General features: G+C 38.6%; 5 protein-coding genes and 1 long non-coding RNA gene across 11 annotated transcripts; 3 read left to right on the top strand and 3 right to left on the bottom strand.

Moving 5' to 3' along the window:
* Positions 1–67: 67 nt before the first annotated feature.
* LOC105279244 (proteasome subunit beta type-1) lies at positions 68–1,427 on the top strand. Its single transcript, XM_026971547.1, has 4 exons — positions 68–263; positions 531–720; positions 813–1,049; positions 1,158–1,427. The coding sequence occupies exons 1-4, from the start codon at positions 166–168 to the stop codon at positions 1,341–1,343; spliced, it is 711 nt and encodes a 236-aa protein (XP_026827348.1). The 5' UTR covers positions 68–165; the 3' UTR covers positions 1,344–1,427.
* A 156-nt stretch (positions 1,428–1,583) lies between these two features.
* On the bottom strand, positions 1,584–4,009 carry LOC105279246 (endothelial differentiation-related factor 1 homolog). 5 transcript variants are annotated; one of them, XM_011338894.3, is made up of 4 exons: positions 3,620–4,009; positions 3,452–3,512; positions 2,438–2,610; positions 1,584–2,317 (listed from the first exon to the last, which is right to left on the bottom strand). In XM_011338894.3, exons 1-4 carry the CDS (start codon positions 3,692–3,694, stop codon positions 2,162–2,164), a joined length of 465 nt encoding a protein of 154 aa, XP_011337196.1. In that variant the 5' UTR covers positions 3,695–4,009; the 3' UTR covers positions 1,584–2,161. The 5 variants fall into 5 exon arrangements, with proteins under 5 accessions (XP_011337196.1, XP_011337197.1, XP_011337198.1 ...); XM_011338895.3 differs by having other exon boundaries at positions 2,438–2,601; positions 3,620–4,008; XM_011338896.3 differs by having other exon boundaries at positions 2,438–2,598; positions 3,620–4,008.
* Positions 4,010–5,071: 1,062 nt separating this feature from the next.
* On the top strand, positions 5,072–8,877 carry LOC105279248 (protein ABHD16A). Its single transcript, XM_011338900.3, has 11 exons — positions 5,072–5,300; positions 5,379–5,432; positions 5,599–5,909; positions 6,244–6,422; positions 6,503–6,617; positions 6,712–6,847; positions 7,123–7,287; positions 7,370–7,497; positions 7,611–7,807; positions 7,883–8,034; positions 8,113–8,877. The coding sequence occupies exons 1-11, from the start codon at positions 5,211–5,213 to the stop codon at positions 8,218–8,220; spliced, it is 1,635 nt and encodes a 544-aa protein (XP_011337202.1). The 5' UTR covers positions 5,072–5,210; the 3' UTR covers positions 8,221–8,877.
* A 387-nt stretch (positions 8,878–9,264) lies between these two features.
* LOC105279249 (ran GTPase-activating protein 1) lies at positions 9,265–12,028 on the bottom strand. Its single transcript, XM_011338901.3, has 5 exons — positions 11,733–12,028; positions 11,011–11,430; positions 10,123–10,925; positions 9,827–10,054; positions 9,265–9,725 (listed from the first exon to the last, which is right to left on the bottom strand). Exons 1-5 carry the CDS (start codon positions 11,842–11,844, stop codon positions 9,507–9,509), a joined length of 1,782 nt encoding a protein of 593 aa, XP_011337203.1. The 5' UTR covers positions 11,845–12,028; the 3' UTR covers positions 9,265–9,506.
* Positions 12,029–12,369: 341 nt separating this feature from the next.
* On the bottom strand, positions 12,370–19,892 carry LOC105279251 (putative pre-mRNA-splicing factor ATP-dependent RNA helicase PRP1). Of its 2 annotated transcripts, XM_026971545.1 has the most exons (15): positions 19,687–19,892; positions 19,122–19,226; positions 18,917–19,041; positions 18,720–18,841; positions 18,451–18,602; positions 18,097–18,343; positions 17,821–17,963; positions 16,237–16,594; positions 15,290–15,984; positions 14,972–15,202; positions 14,594–14,813; positions 14,254–14,376; positions 13,969–14,159; positions 13,651–13,813; positions 12,370–13,544 (listed from the first exon to the last, which is right to left on the bottom strand). In XM_026971545.1, exons 1-15 carry the CDS (start codon positions 19,798–19,800, stop codon positions 13,417–13,419), a joined length of 3,117 nt encoding a protein of 1,038 aa, XP_026827346.1. In that variant the 5' UTR covers positions 19,801–19,892; the 3' UTR covers positions 12,370–13,416. The 2 variants fall into 2 exon arrangements, with proteins under 2 accessions (XP_026827346.1, XP_011337204.1); XM_011338902.3 differs by lacking the exons at positions 17,821–17,963; positions 18,097–18,343; positions 18,451–18,602; ... (2 more) ...; positions 19,122–19,226; positions 19,687–19,892 and adding an exon at positions 17,191–17,337 and having other exon boundaries at positions 16,237–16,592.
* Positions 16,599–17,642, top strand: LOC105279250. Its single transcript, XR_893898.3, has 2 exons — positions 16,599–17,266; positions 17,360–17,642. It is a non-coding gene; the product is annotated as an uncharacterized LOC105279250 (long non-coding RNA).
* Positions 19,893–20,301: the final 409 nt, after the last annotated feature.

The following is a 20,301-nucleotide window of genomic DNA, read 5'->3' as shown; positions in this document are numbered from 1 at the left end:
GAAAATTCAGAACGTGTTACTGGGCATCCTCCTTATTTCGCATATGCGCACTACGGTTATGTTCCGTTTCAGCTGGAAATTGTAGCGTCATTCAGTTTCGTCTGACACAGTGATTGCATTGGCAGGATTTGACAGGATAGTAGGTTTTCAGCGAGAAATACAATAATGGCATTACTAGCAAGCAACGGAAAAGGACATTTACCCGATTATGAGGTACAGGGAGCAAGAAAAGTGAGCTTTAGTCCGTATTCTGACAACGGAGGGTAAGCCAAGTGGAAATAACCTATATCTCTCTTAGTTTTACCTGTTAAACTTGGATAATTTTAATCTGTTGTAGTTAATTATTATTTTAACTAAATATTATTTTACTCGCCAACATGCTCCACTAAGAAATATATTTTGTAGAAGAAACTTATATATTATTATTATTATTATATATATTTCTTCTATTATTATGTTATATATCTCTTAATGGAGCATATTGGGGAGTACTCGAGAAACACATAATACTAGCGAGAGCTCGTTTTCAGGAGCGTAGTGGCTCTAGCAGGAGATGATTTCTGCGTCATAGCCGCAGATACGCGTCTCAGTACAGGATTTTCAATTTACACTCGACACCAGGATAAATTGTTCTCCCTGTCGAAATCTACCATCCTAGGATGCTGTGGTTGCTGGTGCGACACCTTGACTTTAACTCGTCTCTTGTCTGCTCGCATGCAGGTAGCACAAATGTCACATAATTATTCAAGCATCGAAACACACATAAGATAATCATTATCATGACATAATCATTATAATGTTGTTTGTTTCAGATGTACAAACATGAACACCAAAAGGAGATGACAACTCCGGCGACAGCACAGATGCTCTCAATAATGCTGTATCACAAAAGATTCTTCCCTTACTACGTCAGCAATATACTCGCCGGATTGGATGAAAATGGGAAAGGCTGTATATACAGCTATGATCCAATTGGTCATTGTGAAAGAACTACGTATAGGGCAGGTGGTTCCGCTGGTGCACTTCTGCAACCACTTCTCGATAATCAGGTACGCATTTTAATGCAGCATGTAAATTATCTTCATAGCGTAAGAAAATGCATAAAAGCCTTAAGAAGAAAATTGTATCGTTAATCATCATAAAACACTTATTTCTAGATTGGCTACAAGAATCAGGAAGGCGTCACTCCCGCACCCTTGACTCTAGAAAAAGCTGTGGCAGTTCTGAAGGATGTTTTTACCTCCGCGGCTGAGAGAGACATATACACCGGCGATGGAATAACCATTAAAATTATCACGAAAGATGGAACAGAAGAAACCAATTTCGAGCTGAGAAAGGACTAGCGGATGTGTGCAAAGGCATTTATTATTCTGTCATTCATTGTATTATGATGTATGCGAAAATAAAGTTATTTGAATATTTAAAAATTTTTCTCTCCTTGGATAATACGTAGATATATTTTTTTGGAAAGGATAGTGTACGCTGGAGAAGAAATAAGAAAATCAAAATATATACATAAATTATAGAAAAATATGTTCAAGACCTATGTGAGTATATATAGAGGACAAATGCACGTAATGATACTTGGATAGGTGTTCTTTATATTTAAACACTATATTTTTCCTACTTGGTACGTATCTTGCAGTTATACTTAATTTTATGAAATCACGATGAATTTCACGTTACATTCCTTTTTCTGTACTACGGTGCTCAATGAACGAATCGAAAATGTTTCATTATAAATTAAGAATTTTATTTATGTCACTCAAGCACGCGAATCCGCTCTTATTTCATAATTAGCATTAGTAATGTACACTTTAGAATCTACAACAAACAATTATACGCGAAGGTAACTTAATAAGCCTTGTTTAGAGTGTTTACACGCTAAGTTACGCTTACTGTGTTCACTGTATGTATGCATCGTATGTTACTCTGTACGTATTCTGTGATACCCTAAAATATCTTTCTTTCATCATTTTATACATAAAGGCAAGTTAATTATAACCCATTTACATCGTTTGCAATATCAAAATTAACCAAGGAAAAGAAAGGTAGGGGTTTGTCCGTTGCATCCGTTCTACCATCCTTCTCACAGTTCTTCCTCACAGTGGGAACGGTATTATATATAAGGATCGAAAGTAGAGCTTGCTTCCCCCGAGATTCACTTCTTCGTCCCGGGGGCCGCTAACGGTTTGCCACGATCTTTGCCGCGAAGCTTGAGTCCAAGCACTCGCTCGATCTTGCCAATCACCATCTGATTCGGGATTCCACGTCCTGCCTCGTAGTCGTTAATGACCTGCGCCTTTTCGTTTACTTTCTACAAAATGCGCACGAAAATTATTATCAATACAAAATTGCGTAATAATTACTTATAAAAAAATTGAACTGTATAAAACTTATGTATATAGTATACTTGTATAAAGACACAAATACTTACCGTAGCTAGATCTTTCTGAGACAATCCTTTGCTTTGTCGTCCTTGTTGTATAAGTTTGCCAAGTTCAAGAGGAATTTGATCATGTTTCAATTCCTCTGTCTCACGATCCAATTTTGCAGTGTTTTTTGTGGTTACGTGCTGTCTGTTTGCACCACCACCCCCTACTCCCACCCCAGAAAATATTTTTAAACTATTTATCATGACACAAATGTCAAACCGGGAATACTTGAATGAAAATTTCTATATCTTTCTGTCATTTATCAATAGTATCATTAGGTCTATTCTTTTCAGCTGCACTGCTGAATTGGTGCAATAAGTTAGAGTGAGAAAAAGTATACTTGTCTCACTTTAATGTATTGCACTAGTTCAGCAGTGCAGCTGAAAAGAACAGACCTAATGTCATACTAATGTATTTTTTGGAATGTACATGCGTAGTATGCATGCAAATGCTCCATAATGTATATTCATGCATAAGATGTATATCCATACTTCTTGCATTATCTTAAGGTTTTTATCAGTGATTTAAACAACATAACACAATATAACACAACAATGAGTCAGAGTACAATTTTAATTAAAACTGATACAATTAAAAATGTGAGCTTGATCAGATTTATATATCTTCTCTCTCATTCTCAAGAAAAAAAACTTAATAATCTCTATAGTAAAATCCTTAATAATCTTCATAGTAACATGAGCTCTCAGATTTATATATCCTCTCTCTCTCTCTCGAGAAAAAAAAAAACTAATAATCCTTATAGCAAAATCCTTAATAATCTTTATAATAAAATGAGCTATCAGATTTATACATCTTCTCTCTCACTCTCTGAAAAAAAATCTAATAATATCTTTATAATAAAATCCTGTTTATGAGATTGCAATACGGCTCCAAATTGCTCTTATCACTGATAAGTACGTACGTGAAGCCGCACGTTTCACGTACGGCTCGTATGGAACGTTTTTGTTTATAGAAGAAAAAATTGCGCAGCTCAGATGATGCACAAGAAAACTTACTGTACTCACATTTTGCCTGCGTCTCTACGGTGAAACCTTGCCGCCTCGCGTCGTTCACCGCCTGCAAACAAACACGATTATACAATCGTGCGACGCATGCACGGCGACCGTGTTGACTGGTGTTAACACGCGATAACGTGTTGCGGCGAGCTCGCGTGGATGGATTACCTTCTCGGTTTTCAACGTGGATGACTTCGGGGCACGCTTTCGCAGAGTAATAGGCGCAGTGTCCCAGTCTGACATGTTGAAAAAAATCGCTGCTCCGACCGTCACTCGTCAGTCGCGGTAGCGGTGTCAACACGTTGCAAGGAAGCCTCCAGTAACTACGCGATAGCTGCGCTGTTCCTCTGCGCTGTTTCTGCTTCGTGTTGCTTTCTAGCAAGTCGTCGCGGCAGCTCGTTCCGAAAATCATGCGTCGCGGCAGCTCGATCGACCGGCGCGAAGCTGCGATTTCACAAGTATCGGATCATGCCTCGGCGATGCGGTGCGAATACTCGTTGCTCTTCACGAGCCACCTCGGTCACCTCGGTGAATCTCGGATGCAGAACTGCGTCGTCACGGTCTGCGGGATTTACGCACGTTGTCAGCTGCGAAATTGGAATCGAACTCGCGACCCATGACGTAACGAAAAAGGTTACTTCGGACCGCTCCGGATTAATGAGGAAAATATACTGTCAAAATTTCGGTTGATTTCATTTCTGTTTACTGTATACATACGCGAGGAATTTAACTCGCGTCGATCGTCGGCTTTTTCATAAACACAGAGGTTTTTTTTTTCATGAGAGAGAAACAAGAAATGAGACTTTGAATCAACCGATTTCAATGAGACATTTATTTTAAACGTACGTTCCAGGCGGGCAATTTTTATTCACCAAAATCTGTAAAAATTTAACAATCTCGCAATCTAATAATCTCGCATCTCATTTATTTTGCGTAAACGAATATAATCATGATGCTTCGTTGGAAAAATATATTATTGATGTATACCTCTGCATATCGATCTTAAAACACGGCACGATGTGTTTTAAACCTTTAGTCATAATATAATATAAATATAAACATATAAAATAATATATAAAATACATAAAATTTATATAAATATATAAAAACACTTTGCACATTGTTACGATTTAGTATATCTAAAAATAAAAATTTCATTTTACTCGACTTTATCCGCGTTTGCGCATCTTTCAATCATACTACTTTGAAACAAGAGCTCGTAGTATTGAGTTGTACTACACGAAAATTGAAGCTTCGACTGACTCGATATTGAGTCGTATTACTGCTCCGCTTTTTGATAAAAATATAAATATCAAATATATCAAAATATTAGAGACGTAGTAGAGTTTTTAAGAACTAATAATTGTTAGTTTACTTCAGAATTCCTTAAGGGTCCTATAGTAGTCCCAAAATAGTCCTTGAAGGTCTTTAGTTTACTTGGCCGGTATTCATAGTCGGTCTTATTGTATTTAAGACCGTCTTAAGTGTATCTGCAGATACTCCGTAGCCAATGAAATGATCCATTCGACTATCAAGAACCCGTTATTTAAACGCTTTCGTCGTTTCCATCGCTTGTCGCCCATCTAGCGACGCGTTTGCTCGACGGACGTAGCGGAAGTCAGAAATGCCTCGGCTGATTAGTCTGATACGGTTGTGTCATGTGTGCGGTTCGAGCTGCTTGAGCCGTGTTGTGACTCCGCAATAACGCGTATTCGTACACGGCGGCCAAGCCGATCGTTTCCGAGGCTTGAGGAGGATTATGTCGTTGATCAAGACGTTATGGAGGTGTGCGTTCAGCCCGCGGCTTTTAAAGGTTTACGAGATACCGTGGATCGATCACATGGTTGACGTAAGTACGGTACTTGCCCAGCGTTTCCAGCGCGAAAATTTGCATAACGTGTTTTGAGGTTACGTACCTACGTTGCAGAAATCGTACGAGCCGAAGAACCTCGAGCGATGGACCGATCAGATCGTCATTTCCGTAAGTGTCCCCTGCACTGCTAGACTATTCGGGTGTTGCTGAGAATTTTCATGAAACCTTGACCAGCTCTGCGTGAACAGAACTCTATATCCACATTTTGCTACTTTAATTGCAGTCTTCCGGTCAGGAAAATATATGAATTCACCAATTGTTTTTTGTTTCGCAGTTCGCAGCAATGTGGTCCATAAGCGTCTACATCGTACCACTGATCGCAACGTTTATGTACCACCGTAACTATTCCTTGACAGACAACGCGTTTTATTTGAGTAAATTGGCAGCCGGTGCTAGTCTACTTTTCATAACTTCATTGGCCGCGCGGGGTTACTCCAGAGTCAACAATCCAGTGTACGCACGATTTGTGCAGACTTTAAACGAAGCACATTTGGACTATAATGAGAGAACGAAGCAAGAGCTTCTTAAATATGATTTTGAGTTCTGGGGGTGGCCCGTGGACTTTGACGTATCACAGTTAAGAAGGTTAAAAAGTCATACATCTTGTAAATAATCATGTAAGAAATTCTAGAGTATCCAGTTTACTTTTAAATGCTACGTTCTTTGAGATTTGGATTTGGAATTATTTAAATCTCGCACAGTGCTGAGAATTTATTTAATCATGTTCAAACATTTAAAGATATAAATATCTCTATATATTTTTTGATCGAAGAACTTTAAATTGACTATTAAATTAAAACTAAATTTGATTGAACTTTAAATTGACTCTGTCAAATTAAAACTAAACTGAGCTAGAATTTCGAGGTAATTCACCTATCTTTTAATTGGCATTAAACTTTCTGTCGTATGTATTTTTCAGTGATAAAGCTAAACTAACGTTGGAAAAAATTGCGAAGGCTGAAGGACGTCCGAGACGCCAGAGTGGCAAAGAATTTCTGTACGCTATACCGTGTAAATTACTCTCTTACATAGTAGCGCACACTCTCGCAATTAAATTAATTTATCCTGGCAGTTTAACCATTATAAATTGGGCGCTCGGTAAAACATTTACTACTACTATTACTCCAATCATTTATGTTATGATTTTTCTAAAAATTTTTAATATTACAATGTTAAAGCCTCTGCATTACTGAAGGGGAGGATGGACTTGATAAAGCAGGGTGGAGAAAGATGCAAGCTGATAACGGCCGATAAGAATCAAATTGATGCCATGTTCATCGATCGACGCAACAAGTAATATAATATAAACAATAAAAATAGTTCAAAATTACAGTTTAATAGTTTAACGCGTCTCACAAAATATTTTCCGACGTACGCGATTTCGCAGGAGCGCTAACGGCAATATACTGGTCATAACTTGCGAGGGGAACTGTGGTTTCTACGAAACGGGCATTATATCCACTCCCCTGAGCAAGGGCTACTCCGTGCTGGGCTGGAATCACCCAGGCTTCGCCGACTGTACCGTGAGTAACGTGCTTTCCGAAAACCAAAGAATCAATAAGCCTCATGTGATACCTTGCAGTAACAAACCGACGAGAAGAATTGCTATTACTCCTCTCTCTCTCTCTCTCTCTCTCTTTCTCACGGGATCCTCTTGTCGCGACGTTGAAACTTTGCGGATGTTGCAGTCCATTGTCGCTCACGTGTGTAGACAGTAAATGCAAAATTGAGGTAATGGCAAGTCTTCCTCGGGCCTCGGTTCCTGCATCTCGTATAACAGTAACTCATGACCACAAAGGGTGCGCCGTATCCGAGCCAGGAGGAGAACGCGATCGATTGCATAATGCGATTCGCGATCGAGCGCCTCGAGTTCCCCGAGGGACGGATCATCCTCTACGGCTGGAGCATTGGGGGCTACACATCCACCTGGGCCGCTATGAATTATCCTTCTGTTCAAAGTTTGGTAATACCGTTTACCTCGCATCGCATTATTTTTCCACGTATATCAAATAAAATTTTGCAACGGATAAATTACGTCTCCGCAGGTGTTAGACGCCACGTTCGATGACATACTTCCATTAGCTATTAAAGCAATGCCACCGTCCTTCGAAGGTCTAGTTCGCAATATAATCAGATGTTATTTCAATTTAAATATAGCAGAACAACTTAATAGGTAGGCTAAATAAATATTATATTTCGTAAATAACGTGGATATTTTCTACACGATATGTAGTCTACTTTGTTCAATGTATATTTAATCGTATCGTTGAACCTTTTATTTGATAGGTATAATGGACCTATATTGCTAGTGAGAAGAACAGAGGACGAAATAATTTGTATACCTAATAACAGTCTAGCTGGCAATCGTGGCAATATGCTGCTAACGAAACTGCTTCTCAGACGTTACCCGCATTTGTTCTCTGAAAACGCTAATGCTAGCACGGTTCTAAAGAGGTTTTTATCCGCCGAAGCTTCTGACAGAGGTAAGTGTACTTTATTACCCAAATAAATTCTAAACAAAAAAATATACTCATACTTTTTATAATCATAATTTGTAGCCTCGATATTGCAATCGTTTCGAATAGACGAGAAACGATGCCTAGAATTAATAGCGGCTGATGTACGAGAGGACGATGGAGCAGTAAGCTATCCGTCTACTTTGGGACAAGACTGTAGCATCAAAGATAAATTACAGCTGGTTCTATTTCTCGTATGTATTATAGAAATATATATATAAAAGAGAAGGTAACGTAATCAAGTTTCGAAAATATTATCTCGTGTTTTTCAGGCAACGATGTACATGAAAGATCAGTCATCGTCACATTGCATACCGCTGTCGGTTGATCTCTTTCATCCAGGCTGGGATCCAACGTCCGCGGTTGCTGCTACGAAATAGGTCTCACGACGCTATATGTTATAAGTTAAAACAGGCTTTCCGCAAAAAGTTGTTATGAATATCGTACAGTACGAAAACGAACAAAGGTGGGAATAACACGTTCAGTGCATTTCATATCAAGTTTTCAGCCAGCGCCGGACTACGCGCGATTCGTAATTCAATATAAATTTACATTTGTGAACAGTGTGGAGGGGGAAATTCTTCGATTCCTCATATGCGATTCGCCGTTCGCACTGACTCGAATTACGAATGATATACTGCGAATCGCGAATAAGTGTAAGATTTACACTGGCGCAGGGTCGGATTAAGATTTTTGAGGGAGGCCCATTTTCAGTTATTCGGAAAATAAATATTCTTGAATGATGCTTGGGTGAGGCCCGGGGTTGTCCCTCCTTAATCGGGCCCTGAATTGACGAATTTTCCCGAATGCTCAATAAATCTCTGCGAATCACGAATCGCCAGTTACGAATCGCGCTTGGTCTGGCGCCAGCTTTACACGTACACACGCAAGCATTATTTATTTCACATTAAACTGATTATCTGATCTTGTTTGGATTGGTGATGAATGTTACATACTAGATATCCTCTTTCATTTCGCTGCTAGTATCTTAATTAGGTTACAATAATCACTTCCTTGAAATTGATTATTATACAAAATCGGACATCAAGTATTATTTTATACAAAATTGATTCCTATACTGCGATATAAAATATTACGTATTTTAGGAAAATTTATTTTTATTATATATACGTTTGTTACATTGCCTTAAAAAAATAATACAAACTTATTTTATGAATGAGCTTTCACGCATGTTATTACTTCACGCAATTATTATTCCAATTATTAAATTGAGAATTATATGGAAGCAACGTGCACTAGACTCTGAAATGATTGATATAGGATATATATATACATATATATATATATATATATATATCGATGTACGGTAATAAACATATTTTTTATTTTTATTATTACTCATTGTATAAACTCTTTGTGTAAAAATTACATCATGGGATATAAAAGTAATGTTGCAAAAAAAATATGTGAATTAAAAAAGTTTTAATATCGAAAATACAAAATCGTACTTTAAAATCTCAAGTTCGTTATAAAGTTCATCAGTTTGCTATAAACTTCTGCAAGCTCTGCAAAATTTATTATACAATAATGACGCCTATAATTTTACGTGAGAAATCACTTTTCACATATATATATGCGCGCGCGCGACATGTAAAAATAAATAAGTATACCTTACATACCAATAGAGGGGAAATTTTCAATGAATTTACGTAACCTGAGTGCTGTCTAGGACAGCTTTAAGCGCAGCCTTGGAATCTTGAAACGGATCTACTACGTTAGCGCGATTAGTTTTCATTGGTTTCTCTATAAATAGTTTTAATATACTCCTCGTTGGTCCCAAGAAATAGTCCCTCTGACTAATTTTCTCTAGAGCTTTAAAACATCCTTCCAAGTTCCAATCAATTTTTTTACTCTTGTCCTCACCCTGAAAAGAAAAAATGCTTATGTAGCTTACCTGTTCTCTGTATGCAATACATGTATAAGTTATATTACAATTTATTGTATGATTTCTAATTTCTGTCTTACCTTTATTAAACCAAGATTGACTAACAACGCGTTATTTAAACTCGAGATCTTCTCCTTCTCTACCGCGTAAGAGAACAGCTTCACGTACAATGCATCCGACAAGGTTTCTGCTTTCAGCCTCACCACCATGTAACCGCTGTCGCATAACGCCGATACCTTCATAATTATCTGTACAAATTCCTCGATATATTTTCCTTCCGTAGTCGCATCGCTCTGAATTGCCAAATTCTATAAAATACGGTCAATTTTGTTAGAAATAGAATGAGATATGTTAACGCACACATATTAATACGTACCATCGCGTGGTCAATGAAAGCTTGCGTACTGTCATCCTGCAGTAACAATAGTTTCTCGCTTGTCGGTGATTTCAAGAATTCTGCCACCGTTACCGTGCTTTGCGCGAGGTTGTGCACTCTGTTGTCTTTCTCGTTTGCCTCATTCTCGTTGTTATCGCTCTCGCATTCCTCGCTCTCCTCTTCCTCGTTACCGTCATCCTCTTTTTCACTAGCGTCATCCTCCTCCTCCTCCTCATCCTCGGTGTAATCCTCATCCAAGGAGTTCAGCGCGTCGATCCTCCCCAACTTCGTAAGAACCTGCCGAAGTTTCTCACGTCCCTCCGTCCCGAAGCAATTGCCGTCCAACTGCAGATTCGTTAGGCGAGCCTTGTCGCTCATGGCCCTGGCGATGGCACTCCCGCCGTCCATGCGTATCTCGTTGTTACTCAAGTCCAGGCACCTGAGGGATACGTGATTACCGCTGATTGCCAACGCCTCCGTTAAGACCAACGTCCCCTTAGTTTTCAGCAAACAATCCCCGAGATTCAATTCTTCCAGACTGCGAAAGGTCGGTAGGACCTCGGCAAGCGCGCTCGCGCCTTTCAATCCGATCGTATTGTCGTTGAGATTTAATACTCGCAGGCCGGGATTGGCGGACAGTCCCCTCGCGAGTGCCGCGATGCCGATATGATATATGCCGTTCTGCGGCATCACCACTTCCTCCAACGTCTTCAGCTTCTGGAACACGGATGCCAGTGCCTGCGCACCTTCGTTTTCCAGTCGGTTTCTGCCGACGATGAAAACCTTCAGTGCCAGCGGCGTGCCTGTGCAATAAAATGTGTTTCGCTAAATACTTGTACGAAAATTTTGCTGGCACATCGATGCTCGCAATATTTTACAACACTTTACCTTCTTTCGAGCTGTTCTCGTGGCACTTCTCCAATGCTTTAGCTAGCATCTTTCCACCCGATATGCCAAGGCCGTTATTGTTCAACCTTAATTCTTGAAGAGTATAACACGGACTCGACATCAACAGATTTGCCAAGCCCTGAATACCGATCGGGCCGAAAGCATTGTCACTCAGGTCGAGTTCAGTGAGGCGACTGCCAGCTGTGCACAATGCTATACCTAGATACTCCAATGCCTTTGGGATTTCTGTTTTTAAACGGCCAGTGAACATGTCCTTCCACAATGCTCTCTTCAAGGAGGTTCCCTTTTCCTTCAACACCTCAGCAATGGCTTCCGCCGCCGGTGTGCCGAGCGTATTTCCTTCTAAATCTAGGTACTCTAAGCACGGACATGCTTTTATCGCTTCCACTACTCGAACAGCTGTGCAGTACACAAAGTAACTTTATTTTAAGCTTTATTGTAAACGTTGGTCTACCAGTTACGGCATTAAATAGTTATCTACAAAATTATAGCATTAAATATTTATCTATAAACGTTATGCGGTCTATTATAAATAGAATTGAGAATTTTATAGAGGCAAATAAAAGTTTGTGAAACGATGATTGTTATCATATTTGTGAGACCCAGAACCAAGTTCACACATTTGTTTACATAACCTCATACGCCTCTGGACGGAGAATGTATTGAACAGGCAATTTGTGGGAAAAATACTGAGTTCTTACCGTCCTCTGCGGTATCCAGTACAAGCGACTGGCCGGCGAAAGAAACCCCGGTACCGGTACACTTTCGGCTGGCGTCTTTCAACTGCTCGTTGAGCTCGCTTAGACTGAACATGCTGCCTGTTCGTAAATACCGTAAATACCTCACCGAAACCTTGCAGAACGATATTTGATTGCTCGACGCGTCCTCGTGTTATCGAATAGCGATAAATACTTGTTAACACCACTTGCCGTAACACATGTCACCGAAGGTGGCAGATGCAACGAGCATTATGCGACGGAATTACGCGCGCGGGAAATCCGTACCAACCTCACCTGACGCGTCGAAAAAATATCACTGTCGCCGCTATAGTGAAATTTCGCAACCGGTGATTTGTTCCTCCCGAGTTATCTAGGATAGATTGGACCTAAAAGTAGCTTATTTATCTATAAAAATTATACGTGTCACGAAAATAATATAAATAAAATAAGATAGCATCCTGCGCAATATAAATTTCTAGAAATTAATTTTTTATCTTCCTATTTACTTACAAAATCAAAAGCATTATCAGAGTGTGATAGGCGGCTGGTACCTACTCGTGATTAAACAGAGAATAAATTCAAAATTCGTGAACACAGGAATCACTTATGAACTCTCGTGTCAAAAGCAAAATCCATATATTTATTGTTAATACGTGTAGAATATCAATAATGAACAATAAACATATAGGATACCGAATTTACTTTGTGTTCTTCAGGTGTGCTACTGAAGACAATAGTTTTCTCACACTAAACGCTGGTGTTTTATAAACTACCTGCTGCTTACGCTTTTTAATTACATCATTCTTCTTTCTGTAATTTGATTCTGTCAGGTCTAGGGAAACTGTGTTTACGTATAATAAGCAATGTAAAATCGTGCATTGGTTCTCTTTTACATTTCATTCGGAAAAGTCTCGTAGACATGCGCTGCCACAATTTAAACTCAAATTCAAATTCAAGAAGCACAGAATCCAGAACTGAAATTTCAAGCCGTACATGATCCATCATCGTAGCGATAAGAGAAACGTGCTGGCGTCAATAAAAAACGAACCTTCTGCCCAGGGAGTTAAATAAATATAAATTTCCTGCCGACTTTCGACTATCTATAAAGCGATACTTAATATAGTGATCATTTTATATCCCTTCCTCACGTTATACGGCCAACGTTTAATACAAAAATTAATCTATTATATCTAGAGTGATTCCAGATACGTCGAATGTAAACGTAGATTAACGAATTCTGCTGCTTAAAATTGCTTAGAGGCTACGTTTCTTTCTTAAGTGTATATAAATAACCCTTTTCGATTAACTACCGTCTCTACCGTCTCGAACTAATGAATCCTCCATTTTCGTCTTTTTTGTTCCTTTTCTTTTGGCTTAAGCGTTGAAAATACTTAAATATTCTCAATTTTTTACATTGTACAAGCCGATTGCAGGCTTGTATAAAAAAAAAACCTAAATATTTTAACGTACTGTTTCCATTGTTTTTTTTTTAAAGTGAAAGACAAAAAGTGGCTTTTCACGTTGCGTGTTTTACGATGTCTTGTATGTGATGTGGTTTTGATACATGAAAAAGTCGTGTGCCATTTATTACGATAAAAGCTTGACTGAGCATTCTGCGTCACATTTCGCGTCCAACGATGTCAAACATGTCTAAAATGTATAGAGGTTAGAAGCCTTCCTGATATTGCTTCGAGTCTAATTTCGCTTGAATCATTTCGAGTTGCCTCTTCGCCTCGCATTGGGGGAAATTTTGTAGATCGTAATATTGTGGTGCTATCATAAGCAACCAGTCGGCTGTAAAATAAAGGAATGGAGAATTAACAAATTATTAGAACGAAAAAAACAAATGGATTAAATAAGAAGCACTGCGCATGGTTCGCAATAAAAAAAAGAAACTTACGTTTGATGTCGGTGACCGTTCTAATGTAATTCTTGGTAGTGAGCACAAATTCATTGTAAATAACCCATTCCGGTTTATGATCCAGACAGCTACTCGGATGCAATTGCACTATCTGATTATCCTTGATAGTTAGATAATGTCCTGTTCTCTCTAAATGCGCCACCTGATCGAACAATAAAAAACAGAATTAACGTCAGTAACGACACAGTACATTAACGGAGAAACGAAACAGCGTGATTGAAACTTTTTTATCAATTTTATTTATTTTATTTTATTTTTTTATCAATTTTATTTTACGCAAAAATAACGATAACTCACCTGCATGAAGAAGCCATTGACGAGAGCTTTCCTGATGTTGATGTAATAGTCTTTCGAGTTGAAGTCCGTCGACGTGCGCTTCAACACGAATCTATCCATTATTCTACTCAATTGCTGTCTCACGTTGTCGCCACTCTTTAACGACCGGTAGTTCACGTAATTGTCGTAGCACCAATGGACATCCTCCATATCTGTAAAGATTATTCGTCAGCGATAAGTGGAACTGACTTGAAACGCGTACGCTTCCGCTGTAAGAAATAAACCGTCGAGAGATAAACTACTTACGTTGCTTGAAGGAATGATACACGTTAAGTAACGTCAGATGATCGCCATCAATGTGCGCGAACTTCATTTTTGCATCATCGGCAGCCTTCTTCGATTCGTTCGGTCTCACAAAGCACTGTGGGACTAATACCACATCAATCATCAATATACTAGCATGTCATCTTAACACGACTCTGACTCTATCACTTGTACTTTTTATGTATACACGTATAATTTTAATAGTTAACAAATAACGATTTAACAATTTACGAATTAATTTATTTGTTCGAAGCTGATAAATTATTATTACGCGCTTATGCGCAATTATCATTGCATGAAGCGACAAACCTCGATACATTACCTGAAAGCATAGCGGTGATACTGAGTATCTCGTTGCTACAATTGTGATTGCAAGACGCTATGAGCATTTTCGCCAACTGGGGATCCAATGGGAATTCTGCCATAACTGCGCCAAGGTCCGTTAAATTCCCATCGTCGTCGAGAGCTGCCAGGTAATTCAGGAGCTCCAACGCTCGCATGAGAGTCTCCGGTGCGGGCGGGTCCATAAAATCGAAATGCACCTGCGTAGCGGCGCACGATAAAATATTTTCATATTATATTATTTAAAGTAAAAAAAATATGAGACTGATAATAACGAGATGGCTATAAATAATATTTATAAAATTATAAAATGGTAAAATAAAATTATAAAATAGTTATAAAATTTGAAGAAACGTACCAAATCGTCGATGCCAAGTTTCTTCAGTTGCAGCACCACGCTCCCGAGATTGGAACGCAAGATTTCAGGATACGTGTTATCCTGCATCTCGTTTTTGTACGCCTTCTCCGTATACAATCTGAAACACTTCCCGGGCCTCGTTCTACCAGCACGTCCGGCTCTCTGTTGCGCGGAGGCTTTACTGATAGGCGACACTAAGAGAGACTCGACACGGATTCGCGGATTGTACACCTAAATGAAAAAAGAAACGTGCGAGATTAACAAACCCGTGATTAAAGTTCCTGAATATGAGAATCCTAATCGATCAACGCTACTTACTTTTTGCTTGGCAAAACCAGGATCTATAACGAAGACGACTCCGTCGATGGTCAACGATGTTTCTGCGATATTGGTCGACACCACGACTTTACGACCGATAGCGCCGTTAGATTTGGTAGGTGGAGCGGCTTCGAATATTCTCTGCTGGAGATTCGGCGGCAGCGTCGAGTACAACGGTATACACTTCAGTTCGCCGACTTCAGGTCCCAGGTTGTCCATCTCTCGTTTGATTCTCTTGCACGCCTCCTCGATTTCCTCCTGGCCAGTCAAAAACAGCAAGAGATCGCCGGGGATCTCCTCGCACATCTGGATCTGGATGACGGTCCTGATCGCAGCCTCTAGGTAATCTCTCTCCGGCTCCGGCGTGTAAAATATCTCGACCGGATGCGTTCTACCAGGTACGTTCATGAGAGGTGCGTTATCGAAGTACTGCTGAAACTTCCCGGCGTCTAAGGTGGCACTCATAATCACAAGTTTCAAATCCAGTCTCTGTTTAATCACTTCTTTCAAAACACCCATGAGCAAGTCGGTGGCTAACGTTCTTTCGTGCGCTTCATCGAGCAGTATCACTTGGTAAGCATCCAGCATGGGATCGGACATACCTTCACGAAGTAACATACCATCGGTCATGTACTTCAACACAGTTTTCGGGGAACTACAATCTTCAAAACGGATGCTGTATCCTACTTCTTGGCCTGTCAACACAAATATATATATGTATATACGTGAATAATACAAATTTTATTATATTTATGTAATATAGAATATTTAGCAATTTAAAAAAAAAAATGTTAGAAATAAAAAGTAGCAAAATTCAAAATTACTTAAATTTAATTAAAAATAAAATAAAATATTAATTTAATTTTAATTAAACTTTTAATTTGAAATAAAATATATAAATTATTAATAAAAATATACATTCTCGTATTTCTCTGACATATAATTACCTAAGGCAACATCCATCTCCTCTGACACTCTTTGAGCGACGCTCATTGCCGCCACTCTCCTCGGCTGTGTGCAGGCGACTCCTTTGGATCCAATACTCCTTGAATATTCGACGCACCATTGCGGTATTTGTGTGGTCTTGCCAGATCCTGTCTCTCCGACGAGAACGATGCATTGGTGCTGGGACACCAATCTCATGAAATCAGCACGATACTCGAACACAGGCAGAGTTATTCTTTTCTTATAAAGTTCATAGTACTTCGGTGTGTACGGCAGCATGGTGTATGGGTTGAATTGTACTTGGCTCTTCGTCGCCGTCGACGCTGTGGTCGCCACATTGTTGGACGTTGAACCGTCCCTGTAAAGCAGTCATTGTATCATTTATTACTCCAGCGTGTAAATATACGATGCGTAACGGAGACACTTATGCGTTCCTCATTAGCAACCGCGAGTTGACAACAAACGCATCAAGTTGAGAACACGCATCCTCCTCGACACAAACTCTCTCAAGATATTATTAATCCACGAGCAATGAGCAACGAGATCAACGAGATGACGATGAGCTTGTATGCGTGTTTGCAATCGCACAACGGACGGAATGACCACGCGGAATAACTGTCCCGACAATTTCAAGTACGAAGAGCGTGTGTCAGATTGAGAACCGTTACAGTCGGAGTCAGCGATCCGAGGTCTTTATTGTAACCGCCGGAAGTATCGGGCAGGGTCTGCAGTCTCGACGAGACTCGAGATCCACCGAATTTATCGATGACGTCTAATGAGTATCATTAGATACGTGCGAGTTACACGTCATTGAAATTCACGTGCACGCGCGTTCCGCGCGATAAATATATACGCGCACGATGTTGCACATGGCAAGGGACTCCGAGATCGACGAGGATCACGCTGGGCTGCCCCGTCACTCGAGAAATACACGGGAAATACGCTGGTGCACTCACGTGGCTTTTCGTTTGACGTACGGGTCCACGACCTCGATCCTGCGCTTCGACATAGCGTCCTTTCCCACTTGGAACGGTAAGCTAAACTGTTTATGAAGATTCAGGCAAGGCGTCAGTCAAAATGGCAAATAAGCGCCAGCGGCGACCTCGAAGCTTTCCATCTTTCTAGTAACGGAAAGTGACAGCAGATGGAGCCATCCGTAACGATCATTGGCGCGTCACGTTCGGATTGCAAATTCGTCTAATCGCGTAAAGTATAATGTACAAGAAGAATCGGCTATGCTGTCTAATTTTAGGTATGTGATTGGTTTGTATCTTGTATTTGTAAAAATAAACGGGCTTACTTGAAGCAATTTGTATCAACTTAACGAGGGCCTTCATTTAATTCCAAGTGTGTAGTCAAATATAACTCCAACTAATATTTGATCACAAAAAATACTTAATATCGAAGATTTAAAAATTATGAAAAAGTATTTAATTAAAGTTATTAAGCAAAATCAAGTCTAGGTTATATATATCCAAGGAAATAACACCATAAAATAAAGAAAAATTGGTAATTTTATTTATGTATACTAAAGATATAAAAATAACATGTTATTATTAAATAAGCACATTTCTTACAACGTATATAGCTTCATTGTCACACCCGAAGAGCAGCATCGATCTATCAATATCGATACTATTTATTGATTTATGCATCGCAGTGCACAATGAGGTTACATTAACTTTTCCGTTTGCACTAATTGTATTTAACCAATGTGTGTCCATAGAATCTGACATGACAAAATAGATCCTCCAAATTAGTCCTTACTTAATATTATAATAAAAATATTATATATACTAATTTATATAATATATAACATATATACACTCTATATTAATTAATATTTATTCAAGCTTACTTACCGAGCTTTAATTTTGAGGCTTGCGCGTTATTCCAGTGCCACAATTCTCCGCTGATGGAACAAGTGAAGAGATTGTCAGGCCTGTCCTGATGGAACAATATCTCACTGACAGTTTTCGCGTGTGCGTTAAGCTGCGAGATCGGGTAAGTATTTTGCCTCAAGTCCCATATGGTTAGACTCCCATCGCCTCCACCGGCAACCACGATATGCCTCTGTGTAGGATGATGCGCGATACTTGTAGCTGCTGTCTGCAAAAAGTGTTTGTCGCATCAGTACAGAATTGCAAGTGCAAAGATGACCGAAGACTTGATTCGATATCAGAGAAATTAGAGGAACGTCTATTTTCACAGCTTACTTTTACTTGATCGGAGAGCATGAACGTGGTGGCAGGCACGTCCCGGTCGTTCCTTAGATCCCAAACTTTCATGTGGCCCCTCGAATTGCCCGTAAGCACTTCACTGTGCCTCAAGAAGTCAACGCAGTACATCGAGCAGCTATCGGCATCTTCTGAATATTTAGATTACAAAATTTAAGTTAATAATATTCTTCCAAGCATACTAATTTAATCATATACGCTGTAAACAAAGTGTATGTTAATATAAATTTCCTTATTGCAACATTTACCAATAATCCTGACTGGTTTCTTCTCCGCAGCAGTGAGAAGATTAAGCTTCCCATCTTCCCCAACAGAAGCCACATCCTGTTCAAACGTAGACAGAGCCGTGCAAGATGCGTAATCTGTTGTTCTGTAAAAAAAACAACATATTGAAGATAACAATTTAAGGATTTTAGTTTTAAAGGAAATTAATTTAATTATTTACTTAAAACTATGTATAAACTCCCATGCCATATGTTCTTTGAATTCGGTACAGGTATCTTCATCAATCTGCAGCAATTTCACTGAACCTAAAGATGAGGATGCAACAAAGTAATCCTTACTGATAAACTGAAAAAATATATATTTACGTTCAGTTAATGTTCGAGACAAGAAATTATTTTATTTATCGTAAAATAACATTATGTTACCTTCAATTCGGTGACATCTCCAAGGAATGAATACGATGATAAGATTGCAGGAGACGGTTCTTCATCGTAACTTGTTCTAAATGTCCAATACGTTATTTTATTTACCTGTATAGTAGATTTTAAAACTATATTACTTCACTTTATTTATATTCCACTTAATTTTAATATTTCCGTCAATAAATCGTCGGCCTAGTTAGAAAACCTTCTAACTCCAATTTTTTACAAAATTGAAATATTTATTTCGACCAACTTATCTTGAGATTTTGCATCGTTTAGAAAAGTTCTTGTAAAATTGTAGTTTTGTGAGTTAGAAGGTTTTCTAATTAGACGAAATGATACAAAATATTACACAATGATAAACATTCATCGAATAATTTGACAATAGCATGTGACAATTTTCTTAACCTATTTTAATAAAACTTTAGAGACTGTACGAAAATAATATTGAGAACAGTGAGACAGTTATGAAATTAAAATTAAAAGCATGACACCTCTGAAATATAAAATTTACGTCTTGTAAAATATATCTATAAATTTAGGTTAGGTATATAAAAAACTGTCTCACCGGGTTATCCCAACTGCCGGTTAAGAAATGTTTCGCTTCCGTAAAATCTGCATGTTGCCATCTTATCTTGGATATTTTCTCAGATACAAATGTTCCTTGTATATTCTCGCTCATTTTTCACAAAGTCAATATAAATAAAAAGATAAAGTCGGATATCACGATATACCAGCTGACTGCTACGAATCGCCCGCCCGAATTGTATGTTACATGAATCACGGTGTAACTAGTAGGTTAACTCGAGTACTGAAAATGTCCTGTTAGCTAAATATCGAGCGTATGCTTTCAATTTGCATAAACTCCTCTTTTTTAAAACATTTAATTGAATTGTCCATTTTTTACATATTATTACATACGACTTTTGTCATAAATCGGACACTGCTTAAAAATTAATTAGTGCACTAATAAATTTATTGATTTTAATGAATCTAATAATTTATCATGCTTTTTCTTATTAAGAGTTTCCAACTTTGTATTATTATCTGTTTAATTTTTTAACAAGTAACAAGAGCTTTTATTTATTTATTTATTTTCATTTTTATTAATTTTCTTTCACTTTCGTATAATCTGTAAATTATAATTTAACAAACAATATTTCATGTTTTATCTATTGAGTTC

Source organism: Ooceraea biroi, chromosome 7 (assembly GCF_003672135.1).
Source record: "Ooceraea biroi isolate clonal line C1 chromosome 7, Obir_v5.4, whole genome shotgun sequence".
Lineage (NCBI taxonomy): Eukaryota > Metazoa > Arthropoda > Insecta > Hymenoptera > Formicidae > Ooceraea > Ooceraea biroi.
This window is presented reverse-complemented; position numbering and strand designations above follow the sequence as displayed.

What these genes read in the sequence shown, in the direction of transcription:
- LOC105279244 (XM_026971547.1), top strand. Translation starts at nt 166, where the DNA reads ATGGCATTACTAGCAAGCAACGGAAAAGGACATTTACCCGATTATGAG. An exon ending in CCGTATTCTGACAACGGAGG is followed by an intron (nt 264 to 530) that starts GTAAGCCAAGTG and finishes GCTCGTTTTCAG; the next exon opens with GAGCGTAGTGGCTCTAGCAG. An exon ending in TCTTGTCTGCTCGCATGCAG is followed by an intron (nt 721 to 812) that starts GTAGCACAAATG and finishes TGTTTGTTTCAG; the next exon opens with ATGTACAAACATGAACACCA.
- LOC105279246 (XM_011338894.3), bottom strand. Translation starts at nt 3,694, where the DNA reads ATGTCAGACTGGGACACTGCGCCTATTACTCTGCGAAAGCGTGCCCCG. An exon ending in GCAGGCAAAATGTGAGTACA is followed by an intron (nt 2,611 to 3,451) that starts GTAAGTTTTCTT and finishes AAATATTTTCTG; the next exon opens with GGGTGGGAGTAGGGGGTGGT. An exon ending in CTCAGAAAGATCTAGCTACG is followed by an intron (nt 2,318 to 2,437) that starts GTAAGTATTTGT and finishes CGCATTTTGTAG; the next exon opens with AAAGTAAACGAAAAGGCGCA.
- LOC105279248 (XM_011338900.3), top strand. Translation starts at nt 5,211, where the DNA reads ATGTCGTTGATCAAGACGTTATGGAGGTGTGCGTTCAGCCCGCGGCTT. An exon ending in GACGTATCACAGTTAAGAAG is followed by an intron (nt 5,910 to 6,243) that starts GTTAAAAAGTCA and finishes TGTATTTTTCAG; the next exon opens with TGATAAAGCTAAACTAACGT. An exon ending in TTCATCGATCGACGCAACAA is followed by an intron (nt 6,618 to 6,711) that starts GTAATATAATAT and finishes GCGATTTCGCAG; the next exon opens with GAGCGCTAACGGCAATATAC.
- LOC105279249 (XM_011338901.3), bottom strand. Translation starts at nt 11,844, where the DNA reads ATGTTCAGTCTAAGCGAGCTCAACGAGCAGTTGAAAGACGCCAGCCGA. An exon ending in CGAGAACAGCTCGAAAGAAG is followed by an intron (nt 10,926 to 11,010) that starts GTAAAGTGTTGT and finishes TTTATTGCACAG; the next exon opens with GCACGCCGCTGGCACTGAAG. An exon ending in TCAATCTTGGTTTAATAAAG is followed by an intron (nt 9,726 to 9,826) that starts GTAAGACAGAAA and finishes TTTTCTTTTCAG; the next exon opens with GGTGAGGACAAGAGTAAAAA.
- LOC105279251 (XM_026971545.1), bottom strand. Translation starts at nt 19,800, where the DNA reads ATGAGCGAGAATATACAAGGAACATTTGTATCTGAGAAAATATCCAAG. An exon ending in CCGGCAGTTGGGATAACCCG is followed by an intron (nt 19,227 to 19,686) that starts GTGAGACAGTTT and finishes TCTACTATACAG; the next exon opens with GTAAATAAAATAACGTATTG. An exon ending in TGCTCTCCGATCAAGTAAAA is followed by an intron (nt 18,344 to 18,450) that starts GTAAGCTGTGAA and finishes CACTTTTTGCAG; the next exon opens with ACAGCAGCTACAAGTATCGC.